Raw genomic sequence first — 15,668 nt, forward strand, 5'->3', positions numbered from 1 at the left:
TCTGATCTAGGCTTCATACAATCTTTATTTTTAAAAAAGAGATTTGATTTACAAAAAATGAAAACTGATAACCTTATTCTTCAAAAATGAACCGTTTTCAGTAGTTGTTTTTCCCTTTTTTCATTTAGCACAATGCTGATTCCCCCCCCCCCTCCCCCCCCCCAGTTTGTTTGCATAGCGCATTGCAGGCCACAGAAACATGGAAAAGGCTGGCTACCTCCTCAGGCTCGTTGGCAGTAAGTTGATTTATTGATTGCTGATTACTGCAACAAGGTGGGGAGGAGCACGTGAAGATATAGTCCTTTTCTTCTCAATCAACACGCAGGCATGAACGTCTCGGTGTGTTGCCCTCGGACAAACTTGGACGGAGCCGACAAGGGTTTGAGTGGAAAAACATCAAAGGCGCATCAAAGGCGCATCCAAAAGTCAGATTTGCTGATTATTTCCTGCAGTCGTCTTTTTTTTTTCAGTCTTTACATTCTCACAAAGCTTAGAGGCTTTTAGTACTATTGCATTCGACGAGCACACCGGCTCCATCCAGTTATCAAGTTTTTTCAAGAGCAGCAACTTTCATTTAAATAAATCCCAGTCTCTCCACACGTGTAAACAGTCCAAAGGAACTCCAAACGTGGATGATAATATAATGTCTTCCATGTATTATACCTGAGAGAGGAGATGATAGACAAATGAGATGAAAGGTGAAAATCACTCAAGCAAAAACAATGCAGGTCACAAGCTGAATGACATGAATTATGAAAAAAAAACTTACCTCAGTTGCAATGATGCATTCGTTTTTCTCCTCTGCTATTACAAAGACGGACTGGTACATCGAGTCTCTGGAAGAAGATATTGTCGATACTCTACACTCTGGTCTTTCACTGTAAAGTAAAGATACATCAGAGCAGTTATTGAGTATGTGTCTTACACTGAACATTGATTTTCCTTTCATCAACATTTTCAAATCTTTGTGTCGGTTACTTCGTTACTATTCAATGACAAATACATATTCCAGAAAACACAACTGAAATGAAAATGAGTCTCCACTCACATGTACATTCTACTCCGATGCTTTTTGTCTTCTCTCGTCTTTTCACAGTTTTCATCTTTGTCCAGAAGGGACATTTCTTCCTTGTACCCCATAGAGGTTTTATAGTCCAGGTGGTAGTGGTTGATGTGTTTGTGATTCGACTTTTCCCTGGGACAGTCCACCTCCTGATCTATCATTTTATTAGTATTCTTGAGGTCTAGAGAAGAGATGACGTTGTCTTTCTGAAAGTCCACCTTGGAGAGGTTGTTCATAGTCTCTGAGTTCCGCTCGTTGGTTCTCTGCTTCTTGATGTGACGTATGAGCACCACGACCATGCAGACGAGCACCAGAACAGCCACCAGGCCTGCTCCTAAACTGATGGCTGCCAGGCTCAGCTTGTCATTGGACTTCCAGCCTATGTTTGGGCTGGGGGTGTTGGCTAAAGGCACATCGCTGGACTGGCACTGGGGTCCGCTGTAATGGACAGGGCAGATGCAGGCTGGCGGGCCTGTGGCTCCCGTGGTGCAGGTCCCTCCATTCAAGCAGGGCCAAGAGGCACAGCGGTCTGTGGGCTTGTCGCAGTGGCGGCCCGTGTACCCCGGGGGGCAGTTGCAGGTGTAGTCGTTAATGCGGTCGATGCAGGTGGACCCGTTTGCACAGGGGTTTCGGGCGCAATCGTTGATGTTGATCTCACAGCGGGGTCCTGTGAAGCCTGAGCGGCAGCTGCACAGTCGGAGGTTACCTTGGGTCACACAATGTCCACCTATTGAAAACAAAACGTTATTGTAGACGCCATACTCGTATATATTATTTCTAACACAAATAATCATAGAGACAAGAAAAAATTGTCATGAAGAGGGAATGATGTATTACCGTTGGCGCATTGCAGTGCGGTACATTTATCCACCTTCATCTCACAGTTGAGTCCAGTGTATCCTGCTTGACACTCACAAATGTAGCTATTCCCATGATCCCTCTCTTTGCACCTGCCACTATGGAAGCAGGGTGCGTCGGCACAGGTCAGCATCTTGTTCTCACAACGAGTCCCTTCAAATCCCGGCTGGCATTCACACCTATAGCCGTCCTCAGAGTCCTGCAGGGAGAAGGATATAAAGTTTATCAAAATGCTCCCTTTCAGATGTTTTATTAATCGCATCCTGTTCCAGACTGCCCCAAACAAACCCCATTATCCTCAGTCTGTAATCTATTTTCAGAACACGCTCTGTGAACTGGGTCAACCAGTGACTTGACAATCGATAGCATCCTCCTGGACAAGCAGATATACTGGAGCGAAAACAAAAACAGGAAAGCCTGTGTTGTGGGAAAGGAGAGAGAGATATCCGCACTCACCAGGCAGTGGCCTCCGTTGTGACAGGGCTGGCCGTGACACTCCCTGACCTCGAAATCACAGTTGACCCCGTTGAAGCCTGGCAAGCAGGTGCAGGTGTAGCTGCCATGGCCCGTGTTCATGCACGTGGCCCCGTTGGCACAGGGTTTGTGATGGGTGCAGTAGTTCAGATCTGAAAACAAATGTGTGGAAACATCACTGAAGGAACCAGAGGGGCTATAATGAGGCTTTTATTTAGAGTGCAAACATTTCACGCCGTTTCCTTAGTTAGCTTTCTTTCATTTTTTTCAGCTCAGAGAAAGTATAGTTACCCACCTTGGTCACAAAAGATGCCTCCCCAGCCTTCTTTGCAGGTGCACTGCCACGGTTCTTTACAGGTACCATGTTTACAGGATGGATGGAGTTTACACACATCACAAAAGAGTCCCTGCCAGCCCTCTCTGCACCTGTTCACACATTAAACAGTTCAACATGACTGAAGGCTCACACACACACACATACACTGACTCACACCCATGGTCATGTTGTATATTTTATCCATGATAACATAGGCTCTTACTGGTTAATACCGATAAATACTCAATACAAAATAAGGAAATGATATGCAATACTCATTAGAAAAGTATAAGTGAGGCTTGTTTAATTCTAAGCTTTATTTCGATAACTGTAAATAAAAAGAAAGAAAAATAAGCATATGGAATTTAAAGTAAGAAAAAAAACATTTTATATAACTTATAATATAATAAAATAAATATGTATCTTTTATGCATAATTTATTCTGTAAAACTAAAGTTTTTTTGTCAGCAATCATACCAGATAAACAGGTAAACTCCAATAACAATAAACTAATATTAATAATATTAATATATTATATATTTGTTTATATGTTCTTAGTATATTCTCAAGACCTAGTAATTTTAAATGTTGATCTTTGGTTGTTATGGTTGAGGATCCCTCCATGACAGAATATTCAATAATCTTAATTAAAAAAAGTAGAATACTCACTTGCACTCTCCGGGTAATGTACAGTTTCCACTCCTCTCATTGCAGCCATCAAGACAGATTGCTGGAAAAAACAACATGGCTATTTAAACCTGGAGATTTTGAACTTTGCTTTTACAACAGGCAGTCGATAAGGATTTTATCACCTGGTGATGTTTGTCTTTGCACAATAAAATAAAACCCTGCTGTTACCTGACCTTATCACTGGACAAATATAATTTACTGCTCTGCGCTGTGTTTAGGTGCCAGTGATTTTGCATGGGTTCATATCTAGTGTTAAAACGGCAGCTCGGTTGTGGAGCAGATGCTTGTTTTCAGATAAATACAAAAAAGCAGGACAGCTGCCCCATTGTTATCGATGGGCTGTCCGAGCCCCGCGTGCAGCTGCCACTCTGCACCGCCTCAACAATGGAGGGCCGCAATTTAGTGGCGCGTGGCGACCGATAATGCCGCGATTAACCTCGGCGCGTGCTGCTGCGCGACCACCGCCCCGGATTAAATCTGCGCGCGCCCGCAGAGAAAGTGCGCCAAAAGCTGTGCACTTCCGCGTGCGTGTTTCAATTGAACGCCCGCTCTAAAGACAAACACCTGAGGTCACGACAATAAAACTGTAAAGGAAGCTTAACATGTGATGCTTACAATTTATTTACAAAATATGTCGCTTTGATGTGAATCAGAGGCACAAAAAATGTAATTTATATTGATGTCATTGTGTTTCAGTTTCATTTTAGGCCTAATTCACTTCATGAAGCAGCAGTGTGGACTCTTTGACTAAAACATGACTCTTGAACTTCTTTATCACAAAAAAAGAAAAGAAAGTGGTCAAAGTGTGTCTTGACTCTTGCTTACGTTCTTGGCAGTATGCTCCCTTCCATCCCGGCAGACAGGCTTTTTGCCCGTCAGGGTTGCAGGTGTAGTGGCCAAAATGGTCGTCTCTCGGTGTGCATATTTTGGAACAAGTGTCCCCGTAGTAATGTTCATTGCAGATGAACCGGTATGAGTACCTTAGCTCCGTCTGCAACCCGTGAGTGGTCACATCCTGGGACCACTCATGCCCTATTCCCAACTGTCTTTGGATGGCATAAGAGCCAATCAAGAAATCAGGGTTGGTGGGGTCTTCAGAAGAAAAACAACAGAAAGGTTATGATTATAGGAAGAAGATGCTGTTATAAATTCAAATCAGTGCTGTAGTTCATTAATCTAACAGCGTGGGAACTCATGAAATGTCCTCTTCTCTTCACTTGTGACCATTACTTCCCCCCCACTGAAGCATCCAAACAAAAAAAGGTGTAAGATCCAGGAAAGGGCTATCAATGGGATTTTTTGGCAGGGCTTCACATTCTCACTAGGGCCTGCACACTTTCCCATGCAGGCCAAAAATAAAACAAGGGAAGTGTGATTGTGTTGGACAGATGTGACTGGGAGGAATTGTCGTGTGACTCATAAAGCATCCTAACAAACACGGATCCATGACGCTGAACACGCCAGATGCACTTGCCAGCACTTAAATGCGTTGACTGAGGGCTACAGATTAAAATGTGTGATAGGCAATCTATAGGCTTTATCCTGCATATCTCCCTCTACTGGTGGACTGAGAGTTGTGCAACTAGTCCTCACCTCCAGGTTGGTCCGCTGCAGGAGAATACCAGGCTTCAATAACTAGGGAGAACGCACCCTGCGGGGAAAAAGTCAAGAAATAAACATCAACCTAAATTAATATATATTTACAAATATAGATAAGTTGTATTCGTAGTTAAAAAGTTATTAATAAGTTAGTTGATTACTGAATACTTGAATATATGAGAATTAAATCTGCCATCTGATTTTTACGCACAACACCGGAGCACAATAAACCACGTTTCGTCTGCTATACAACATTTGGCTTTGATAAGTATGTATTTCTATGAGATGTAACACATAGACGTTGAGATTAATTGTGGCTCATGTTGTTTTTTGTTAATTTGAAAAAATAGACTATCCAGTATTTTAGTCGAATAAGGAGTTTTCAGTGGAACTTCTTCACCTTGCGAGGACGTATTGTTATTTCCTTCAGCTTATTGCTTAATCATTAATTTTTATATTATCATTATCATTTATATTATGCTATGATTAATCTCCATATGTTTGTCTCTGTGTGTGAAGCCATGCGTCCCTGCGCCTGGGCTGGTGCTCTCTTACCGGCCAGGTGAAGTTGAGCGGTAGACGCAGCCTGGCGTCCGGCCGGATGCTGAAGGAGTCGGTGCCCAGGACAGGTGTGGCAGCTTGGCCGAATATGTAGCGTCCGGTTGACACCGGCTTCTGAAAGTTCTTCAAGCAAACCCTGAAATAAGTCCTGCAGCCGCTCATGCTGCAGCTGAGTCCGTTTGCCAGCAAACCTTTAGTATTCTGAAAGTGATGGAGATCCAGCTCGAACACACCTGATCCCAGAACCTATACAAAGATATGGATTGTGAGCAAAACTAAAGCAATGCAGCATTTATCATATTCCGAAATAATTCATATTAAGTTATAAATATAAAATAATACCTGAGTAAATAATGATAAAACTATTGTGAGGATAGAGGTGAACCAAACGGCCATCCTTTAGAGTATGATGTGCGTATCCTAAAAAATCAGTGAGTCCTCCCACAAAAACAAAACGCTCCTATTCCAAATGTGACGGCGTAAAACGGAGTGATGGCAAAATAAATATAATCCTCCAAAAGCCTGCGGGACAAGAGCCAGCTCCACGATCCGTATCCAGCAAAAAAAAAAAGTTGAGTTATCCAGTGCTCAGAGGTTAGACAAGTATCAGTAACGTCAATATCCACAAGTGAGTCATTCTGCGGTCTTTACGTTGCCCATCCATCGTGGCGCTCAGACGTGCTCTGAGTTTGCTGATGTGCCGATGCGAGGCTCGTGCTGCCGACGGTGATGCGAGAGCGTGGCGGAGCATCAGCGCATAGCGACTGCAGTGAAGGGTGTCTGACGTCCCTCCCAGTTTATATACCGCGGTGTGGTGTCATTGTACGGACACTGTCGGTCAGCAAACACCGCCCACCCTCCTCTCCACCTTCCTTTTGCTTGAAGCATGCATAAACAGTCATTATAACGTTTGGGGGAGAACGTGTTTTTAATTCAACTGGTCCGGAAGAAAAAACGCAATTTGCTGCGCTTGTTAATCCCTAAAACTAAAGTATACTGTAAAACGATATTCATTCATTCGTTGTAATATTATCGATTATAACAGTAAGGGAAACATTCTACGAGTAGGAAAGTCAAGTGCGTCTTTACGCGCCTGGATGCATCGTGCGCCTTTTACTCTTCCGGTTTTACAACCTTCTTTCTGGTTTCTTGTGTTAATTTTGATAAAGACATAAATGGAGAGATGACTCCTTGACTAATTTATAACTGCAGAGCAATTTATTGTAATATTATAAATTGATACGTACAGGAGGCGCGTGCTGGTAAATTCGCTGTTGGCTACCATAGACATTAAATATCAAAATAATATAAAATCAATTAGGACAATAAGAAAATCAGGGATCACAGTTTCTCGGCGGGTCTCTACGCGCCAGGACGCACCGTGCTCCTTTTACGCTTCTGGTTTTACATCCTTCTCTCTTGTTACTTGTGTTTATTTTAGATAAAGAAAGGATGGAAAGATAACTCCACAGCTGTATGATAATGGAGTCACATTGTTGCAAACACATGGTGTTACTCATAAATCAGCTGAGGAGCCCGCCTTTTCCTAAAAAGATCATCCAAGTCTTTTAGTGTGAAGATTTGAAATAAATATTTAAGTTATTGTGTTTCCAAAGATCATTTTTACATATCTCTTTCATATTCACAAACACTTATTGGATGTTATCATTAGGAATGCTTGTGAGTTTTGACACATAAACATACACACACATGTAGAGATTCATTCACGTTACACACAGGGAGGAAAAGGGACCATTATTTCACTTTACATTACTGTTTATTATTCTTGAGTGAAATACCATAACAAGTGCAAGCACCCAGCTGTTCAGGCCCTTCATTTAAAATCACAACTCATAATACCCTCAATTGAAAGCGCATTTGTATAAATTAAAGTGCAGATTGTATCCCACATGTAGCGGAACAGTGTTTGTTGAACTAACTTCCACCCGGGCCAGTTGAGAAAACTCTCTCCTCCTTTCAAGTGCATGTATAATTGTTCCAAAGAGGGAAAAGAAAAATGAACTCAAAGCAGTATATAAAGGCTGCTGTGCAAATAAATTCAAAAGCCATATGCTGGGCACAGGCATTGTTACCTTTATCGCCGCTGCAGCAGGCCAACATGTCTGGGAGGATTTACAGTGAGGGAACAGGATTCAGGAGCCGTTCCCTGGCCGCGAAGGTGTCTGGCTGAAGGGCTCTCCTGCAGAGATGACTTCATCTCTAACCCCCTACCTTTGACTTATAGGTTTGAGGTTCCACATTAGGGCAGAGACAATAGACCATTGAGTCTGGAGCAGTGTGAGTAAGAGGCCCAGACATCTCACGGCTCTGCTGTATCCAATTCGGAGTTCCCACCATTGAAATCGCACCGATATGGTGGCGGATCAGTGAAGCCTCGTACAGTGACTCAACCCTATTATTCCTGCTCTGATCACATATTAGAAATTACATTAATTCACTTATATAAGGCATCTTACTGGTTTATCTGATATTCAGAGTCTCATCAATCTGCTTTGTGGAGAGAAGTGTATTGAACCTTTCCTTGATACACATCAAAACATCCATACACTTTAATATTTGATGGGCCGTGGTTTAGGTTTCCGACTGCAGCTCAGGTTGCAAGTCCTTGTAAAGCCCTGGACTGAGCTAAACCAGCAGCGATGCTTGGACTGGAACGTGGAGAAGCAACTGCAGCTTTAATGTTTATCTCCTGATTTTATTGCTCCTGTTATGTTTGTGTATATAAATACACAGAAACCACAGCCTGAATTAATTTTAGCTGTATGAGTTAGCTGCTCTTGGCTCGTGCAAACAATAATATAACGCGCTCTTTTGCTCTTGGATAAACACGGCCTTGGAAACAGACCCACCACAGTTTCATCTGCAGTCTTGCGTAGGACATCATAGGTACGAAAGTGCCTATGAAAGTGACTCTGAAATATAAAGCAAGTTGCTATTCATATGAGGCTACTTGGAATTGTTTGCTTGTTCTCTAGATAAAATGTATCACACTTTTTTCAAAAATGCTAGATAAATACGATTAATTCCATACTATTGATTTAATCCATTAAAAATGCTGTTGCTGTTTTGTCTATGTTTGATCCTGGACTTGTAAGCTACTGACTCACTACATATTTACTCAAAATACAGTCCACACGTTGTTGATACTAATCATTTCCAAAACACATGCGAATTATCTGTGTCCCTCATCAATGTACCGGGCATCAAAGACCATGTAATTAAACTGTTCCCTGTTAAATGTCAATATGTATTTACTGTTCATTTATATGGTGGACACTAACTTGATTAAACAGTGACCCAGATCACATGATTAACCTGAAACAGAAATATCAAAGAGCTTTATACTGTCACATCTAGATAGATCCTTTATTCTATTTTTCTTCCCTGTACTATTTTGCCTTTTCTCATACACTGTTGGCTCGATATCGGTCAAAGGGCACAGCCACATATACTCGAATGCAGGTGAATGTTGTGGGTCAAAGTTGACCAAAGTTTAATTCCACGTGAAGTCGCATTCCAGATTCGCTTGTCATCGTAAGAGAGAGTTTTACTCGCTCCCTCGCTTACTTAGGATGATTTGGAGTAAAAATTTGGGAAAGGTAACGTGACATCCGATGAATTGCCCTTAAGTCAATTCATCTCCTGCTGTCGCCATCTGGCTCTTTACAAGCTCGAACGCTGGACCTCAGTGGATGACCACACAATAAGGAGTCGGGGGCATCTCCTACAAGGAGAACTGCTGCTCAGCTTTGGCATCCATAATTTTATACGTAGTTCTCTGCAGAAAATCTGTATGTAGCAAAAGCTCAAGGTTCTTTAAATAAATGACGGGTACAACAAAGTTTTGGTTGGTCTAGTTGTTCACAATATCCCGCTCCCCAGCCATTATGTAAGGCCTTCTTCTAGACCACCAACGAGTAAGTGCCACTCCGGAGCCACCATTACTGTCCGAAAGACAGAAAAAAATCTGGTTCGAGATAGAAAGCACTGGCTCCCAGCCGGCCCTTGAACTGCCCTGGTGGAGAAGCTGTATGAGTCTGTTTAGAGGCACTGAGATTGATCAGACCACATGCTCCTCTGTCTCTGGCCTCCAGTGTCAGTGGGTTGTGTGGCCTGAATATGGGCAAGTGCAATAGGAACTCAGCCACAATGCAAACAGATGGCACCTTTTGGTCCAGAAAGCTGCCCCGTTAAATGCGTGGCAGTTTAACTCTTCTTTACAGCGCAGTTGATCTCTATGCCTCAATCTGTCCCGGCCAATCAATGGGTCTTTTGATGTGGGCTTGCAGTAGATCGGAGGCATCTAAGCATGTCATCCAGAAATACTGTTTCTAGAACATATGTAAATGGGAGCTTTTATTTTTGGGACATTTTCTACCAATACGTCCTGAGAGAATTAATGCACTCGAGGATTAAATGTTGCCTGTATGTTCATAGTTGGGTGCAGTTAAAAGTGTGAGCACATCTGTATGAAACAGAAAGTTCAGTTAATATAAGTTCATGTGTCACTTTTCTTCCTAAAATTAAAACTGACTTGTGCTCAAGCTCTCAAACATATGTCACATATTATCTAGTGTAGAAAATTGCCCTGGACGTCTGTCTTCACTCAGTTTCGACCTCCCTAACTTCAGCTGACATTAGTTTGGATTTCGGGCTCCTGCCGTTACGGTTGTCAGGGTAATAAGAGCCTGTGGTCTGTTGTGGAACTTTCCAGCTGCCCTCGTGCCGCACTGTTGGCACAACACAGCCATGTCAGCGCGCCTCTACCCTTACGAAAGAACCAACAACACACTTTGGTTACCGGCATCATGCTGTGATGCCTGCAAGGTGTCACTACAGCAGAATAAAGATGTGTGATGGAGGGTTGCATCATGACTTCATCTGCTTCTGGAGGGGGGGGGGGGGTAATTTACAGCTCCACAACACATGTGTAGTGCGTAAATCATGTTGAGGGTGATCTGAGGCCATGTGTGCAATGGCTGTCTGTGTGCCAGTGTGCCAGGATTCAGCAGTACATTGCTCCCTCCCACCATTCAGGGACTGTGGTGGACAGCAAGAAACAACTGCTTGTTCAATACTCGGTATTGATCCTAACGGGGCAGCTCCACCTTTGACACATGTACTAACAGCAGGGACCAAAGGCCTCACCACATCTGTCACTGTATCCAGAGTTACTCAATGTCGTTGTCCTTCTGATATTGCCGTTTGTTTTGCACTTGGACAGAGAATAAACACATAACGGGCACTCCCAGCACAAAAGCCAAACATGTTTTTGTGTCTGAGCAGTTCTTGAGTGATTACCAGTGCAAGGCTAATTGTGTGTGTGTGTGTGTGCGTGAGTGTCCGACTGTAGCCTTGAGGAAATCCTCCCTCAGCAGAGTCAAAGCATCATTGGTTTACGCAAGACAAAACCTCACAGCAGGAAAAAGGAAAAGAGATAAATGGTGGACGGGGAGGGGCGTGCTGGTGTGAAGAGCCCTCCAGCCAGCCAATCAGGAGGAACATCCTGAGATCCTCAGGCCTCACTGGCACAGTAATTCACACACTAATCTACCTGCTAATATGAGGTGTGAACAGGTGCATGCCCTTTAAGTGCTGCACCCTGAGTGTCTTGCTGTCTTCAAGTGGATCAGGCAGCACAGATGGGCCGCAGCCGGAGTTTTTCTAAATAGCTCCTCTTTGTCTTTTATTGAAGTTACCCGGCTTTGTGAATCACAGGGACTCTTTCAAAGTAATCGCCAATATTAATCTTCAAAGTTGCAAAGGGTTTTGGCCTCAGTGTCACCACAGGGGAAATTCAACATATCACTGAACACCATCAGCCTGATTAGCATCTAGTAATTTCACCTCGGTATGCCCCACTGTTAGATGCTGTGATTTGGTTTGATAAGAGCCTGTGATTCTGCTTAAATTATCCAGAGACTTCATGTTCTCTTATCCGCTGTTCCTCCTCCACTTCCTGACCAGAGGCACATGACCCAGAGCACATAATACTATATTATTACCAGCACCAAAGAGGCTTTGTTTTCACCCCTGTCAGTTTGGTAGTTTGTTGGTTGGTTATTGGTCAGCGGATTTGTTGGTTGGTTGTACAGGTTGGTCGGTTCTTTGGCTGATTGGTTGGCTTGTCAGCATGATTGCACAAAAACTACTGACTTGAATTTCATGAAACTTGAAAGGATGGGACATAGGCCAAAAAAAAAACGCTTTTCTAGTCTTACTTATATAAATGGATAAACCAATTTTAAGAAGGCCTATGATTTCTTCCTAAAACCTTTTGAAAATCGAATGATTTAATTTATTCACATGCAGTTTCCTAACTAAGAATCCAATTTCATGAGATTGTTGTGAATTTTTCTTGTGGTGTAGGAGAGTAAGGTTTTAGGACTATGCACGTGGATCTGGAAGTGCAAAGACTGTCCAAAATCCACTTTTCTCTTCATCGTCCCACCAAGGAGTCACCAGAAGCTTTCAGCAGCAATCGGAGTGAAATGTGACCATTTGTTGGAATTCCATGTACTTAGCTGAACTGTCGCCGACCTAACAACTGCTGATTGTGTACAAACACACACAGGCCCAACTCCACTCTACAGGACAAACAGATATAAACCCTTTTGTGCAGAGTGATTGTTATGCAAGTCGACTTAGGGCCTGGACATGATGTTAACAGGAGTGTGCTGCACAGATGGAAGATGTATACGTTTCCACTGCCAGTTTGTGTTCCTGTGGCTAATGAGTTGGTGGGCTTCACGCCATGTTTGACATCATTCAAGCCTCTGTCCATGCTTACCAAGCCTCGCGCTGAGACAACAGGGGCTGCCTGGGTGCCGTTTGATTGATTCTCCCAGTGGTGAGGAGTCTGGGTGCAGCCTGTTTGTCTAGTGAAGGCTCATTGAGGCTGGATCTTCATGTAGAGGGGCTTTATGTTTATAGTGATGAATGTGTTCTCACAGGGCCTAACTAGCAGTCCGCAGCAGGGAGGCGTTCGGCCTAATTTCTGAAGTCGGGTCTGTAGCGCAGAGGGAGATCCCTCGCTGCCAGGCCTAATGGCTGTGGCGTGTTGTTCCAGCTTGACCCCACCAGTCCCCAGTTGCCTCAGTTCTTTATCCTTTGACTTGGCTCTCATGGGCAATTTTCATGTCTCTGTCCAATATTTGACATCTCTCTAGAACTCTCCAGACCATAGTCATACTTTTAATATTCCATCATTGTAAAAATGTGCAAACATCGCATTTTAAACAGCACATTTCTTCCTTATGTGGCATAACTGTGCACAACGAGTGAGTGAGAGAAGCGATTCCTCATCGCCATTCAGTGGCGGAGCGACATGACGATGCCTGCTATGCTGCTTTCAGACGCAAACATTTTAGATTTTTTTCTCTTGCTGGAACATTTCTTATGGATTTAGATGACAAAAATTAATCTTTCTGTTCAGAGTTTGTGTTCTCACACACTCGACTTTGATTTATTAGTTGGGATGATGAATGACACTGATAATATAAGTGCAGACCTAGCACATTTAAGCAGCAGTAATTTGTTTATATAGCAGCCATGTGCTGTATAGGAGATGAACTAAAGACTGATGCCAGCCAAATTACATAGGTTTCTTCTGTCTGCAAGTCGCAACATAAACGTCTAGCGTCATTTCAAAATAATGTTTTCAGGGGAGAAAATGGCTCATAATCCTGATTTCCTGGGAAAAATGGAGCATAATGAGTCGTACTAGTCTGGTTTGCAAGTCAGTGCTACTCTGTGATCACTGCAAGCATGAAAGACGAACGTCTAACAGATTGACCAAGAAAACAGCTACTAAATTATAAGTGTTTATTCATCAGTTTCCAACTTTTATGAATTAGATCCTATTTTCAACAGTATTTTTTTGTATGCAGTGCAATTCTCACAAATGCTGTATAATGCGTTGGGGCTGATAAGGCTCTGAGAGAGCAGCAGCATGTACCCTCTCACGGTAATTACAAACACGGTGCTATGAGAAGCTTATGTAACCCCTGAGGAGCATTCAGCTGACCTGTCACACAATACAACTCACTGAGCCTTTTCATCCGTGAAGTCGGACATGGCTCGACGCTACGTGGTGAGGTCTGATGTGGTGCAGTGTCACTCAGGGAGGAAAGTGGAGTGAAAGAAGTTCTGCCAGTGGAAGGGATTGGCTTTTAATTTTTAAAGGTTTCATTTGAAAAGCTGCTGCTGGAACTATGTGCACCAGTTTGTGTGAAGGACAATAGAGAATTTGTCTTGTGAAGTCTTCATCAGCAACTCTGCTATACTTTAGTATCCATTTTGTTGTTTTGTTTTTGTTGACGTGCCATGAATTGGAACTCTACTTTCCCTGGTTGCGGTGGTGACGAGTGTCCATCGGTCACTTTGAGTCACCCGCTCCGCTAACAGCCGTCACCCTCCGCCCTCCACCTCCCGCCCTCTCACCCTCACCCCATCCTCGGCCTTACCCCGAAGCCTGGGAGCGGAATTCTGGGAACATTTTTCCATGTGAAATGCAGAGGTCCAGTCGAGGGGTGTGACGCCAGTGCATTGTTCCAGCGGCAAAAAAAGGAACCGCTTGTGATGAGGCCAATTCCTGTTGGTCCCAAAAAAACAGGCACTTTCTCACACCGACTTCCTTCCTCATTGGACAGCACAAAACAATCCCAGACCAACCAGCAAAGCGAAAAGGAAAGAGCGAGAAGGCGAAAGAGTAGGAGACGTGCGGTTGGGTATTCTCACTCTGTGCGGGTTGTGTGTCTGAGGCTGGAATCTTCAGCATTCACCTGTCTGTCCCTGAAAAAGGTACAAAGGTGCTTAATCTGCACACACAGGCCCCTGCAGACAATTCATTATTATTGTGCACTGTTATCTTAGCAACAAACAGCCAGCTGGTCTCATCTTTACTGCCTGTAGGACAGTCTTTAGTGAGTCTCAGTCCTCTCAGCGTTTTACTGTCCCTCAGTGTTTGCCTGCGAGCACAGGCCCCACGGGCAGTGATTGTGGGTTGATCCTAAAACCTTTGCCATCATGCTGTGAATTATACTTTTAGGAAAGCTCTTTGAGACTGAATGAGAAAACAGAGAAAGGAGGAGGAGAGCAAAGGAGGAGAGGGCAGCAAGGCTCGACTGATTGAGCGAGCAGGACTCAGGAAGCACCTGCCTGCGTGGAGGGCCCAGCTTTTATCTGAACCCCGCTCACATCAGGTGGTTTCCTTGTTTACGTTATCACCCCGCTTAGCTCCCTGTGGCCCAGCCCCTATTGGCTGCCCCTGGCCACTCCTTTTTCACCGCATCCATTGATCTTAAGAAGGCTTGTCACTTCCCCGTTTCTCCTTTCCCACCAGAATGAGTGCGGAAAGAAGTAAACTCGCCCTCCGCGAAGTCAATAAGCTGAAACCACCATGCGCCACCTGACCCCTCACCTCAGTCCTTACAACAAAAACACTGCAGCCTTGACGACTACCTTCCTTTTCCTCCTCGTGCCTATACTTGGAAAACAAGTGGGCTCATCAATTAGCCTGACTGATAGCCTTGATCCCGTTGTCCTGCGTGTCACCTGTATTGCTCAACCCTACAACCCAGCTGGCAAGATTTAACTACTGATCTACCCTGGGGGGTTATCGGGGTATTGAAATGTTTTCAAGCACTGGTGTCTTGTAGTTTGTTATTCCATTAATCCAACTGGAACAGCATTTTCCTCTCATGATTAAAATGCAGCTGCATTTTTGGATAGTGAATGTTTCCTTTTTCCCCCAGTTGATTTAAATATAGTTAAATTAGCTGCTCAGCACTAAGGGTGATACCTGCAGGTGGGCCAGGCACAGGTGCTGTCTGTAATTACTCAATGGCGTGCACGAGATTGAGAAATGATTATCTACGGCTAAATACTTAAAATCAGCCTTTACCCAATGCACATGGTTTTATAAAATGGTTTTTCTCACCAGGAGGCAGAGCTGAGCATTGTGTGTTTTGGGGTCTGCAGGGGAGGGAGCAGTGAAGTGAGCGTTAGTATGAAAACAACCGTACGAACACCAGTTGCTCCCTCCTTGGTTGCAGGGGTCGTACCCAAGACGCCCCATCATGTCAG

The 15,668-nt window shown here is 43.8% G+C and overlaps 1 protein-coding gene across 1 annotated transcript; it reads right to left on the bottom strand.

Moving 5' to 3' along the window:
- Positions 1-155: 155 nt before the first annotated feature.
- On the bottom strand, positions 156-6,343 carry LOC133962236 (delta-like protein 4). The gene is made up of 11 exons (XM_062397762.1): positions 5,904-6,343; positions 5,556-5,807; positions 4,995-5,052; positions 4,227-4,493; positions 3,381-3,441; positions 2,691-2,821; positions 2,378-2,547; positions 1,901-2,120; positions 1,049-1,790; positions 770-878; positions 156-663 (listed from the first exon to the last, which is right to left on the bottom strand). The coding sequence occupies exons 1-11, from the start codon at positions 5,955-5,957 to the stop codon at positions 658-660; spliced, it is 2,070 nt and encodes a 689-aa protein (XP_062253746.1). The 5' UTR covers positions 5,958-6,343; the 3' UTR covers positions 156-657.
- Positions 6,344-15,668: the final 9,325 nt, after the last annotated feature.

The sequence above is a fragment of the Platichthys flesus genome, chromosome 10 (genome assembly GCF_949316205.1).
Source record: "Platichthys flesus chromosome 10, fPlaFle2.1, whole genome shotgun sequence".
Lineage (NCBI taxonomy): Eukaryota > Metazoa > Chordata > Actinopteri > Pleuronectiformes > Pleuronectidae > Platichthys > Platichthys flesus.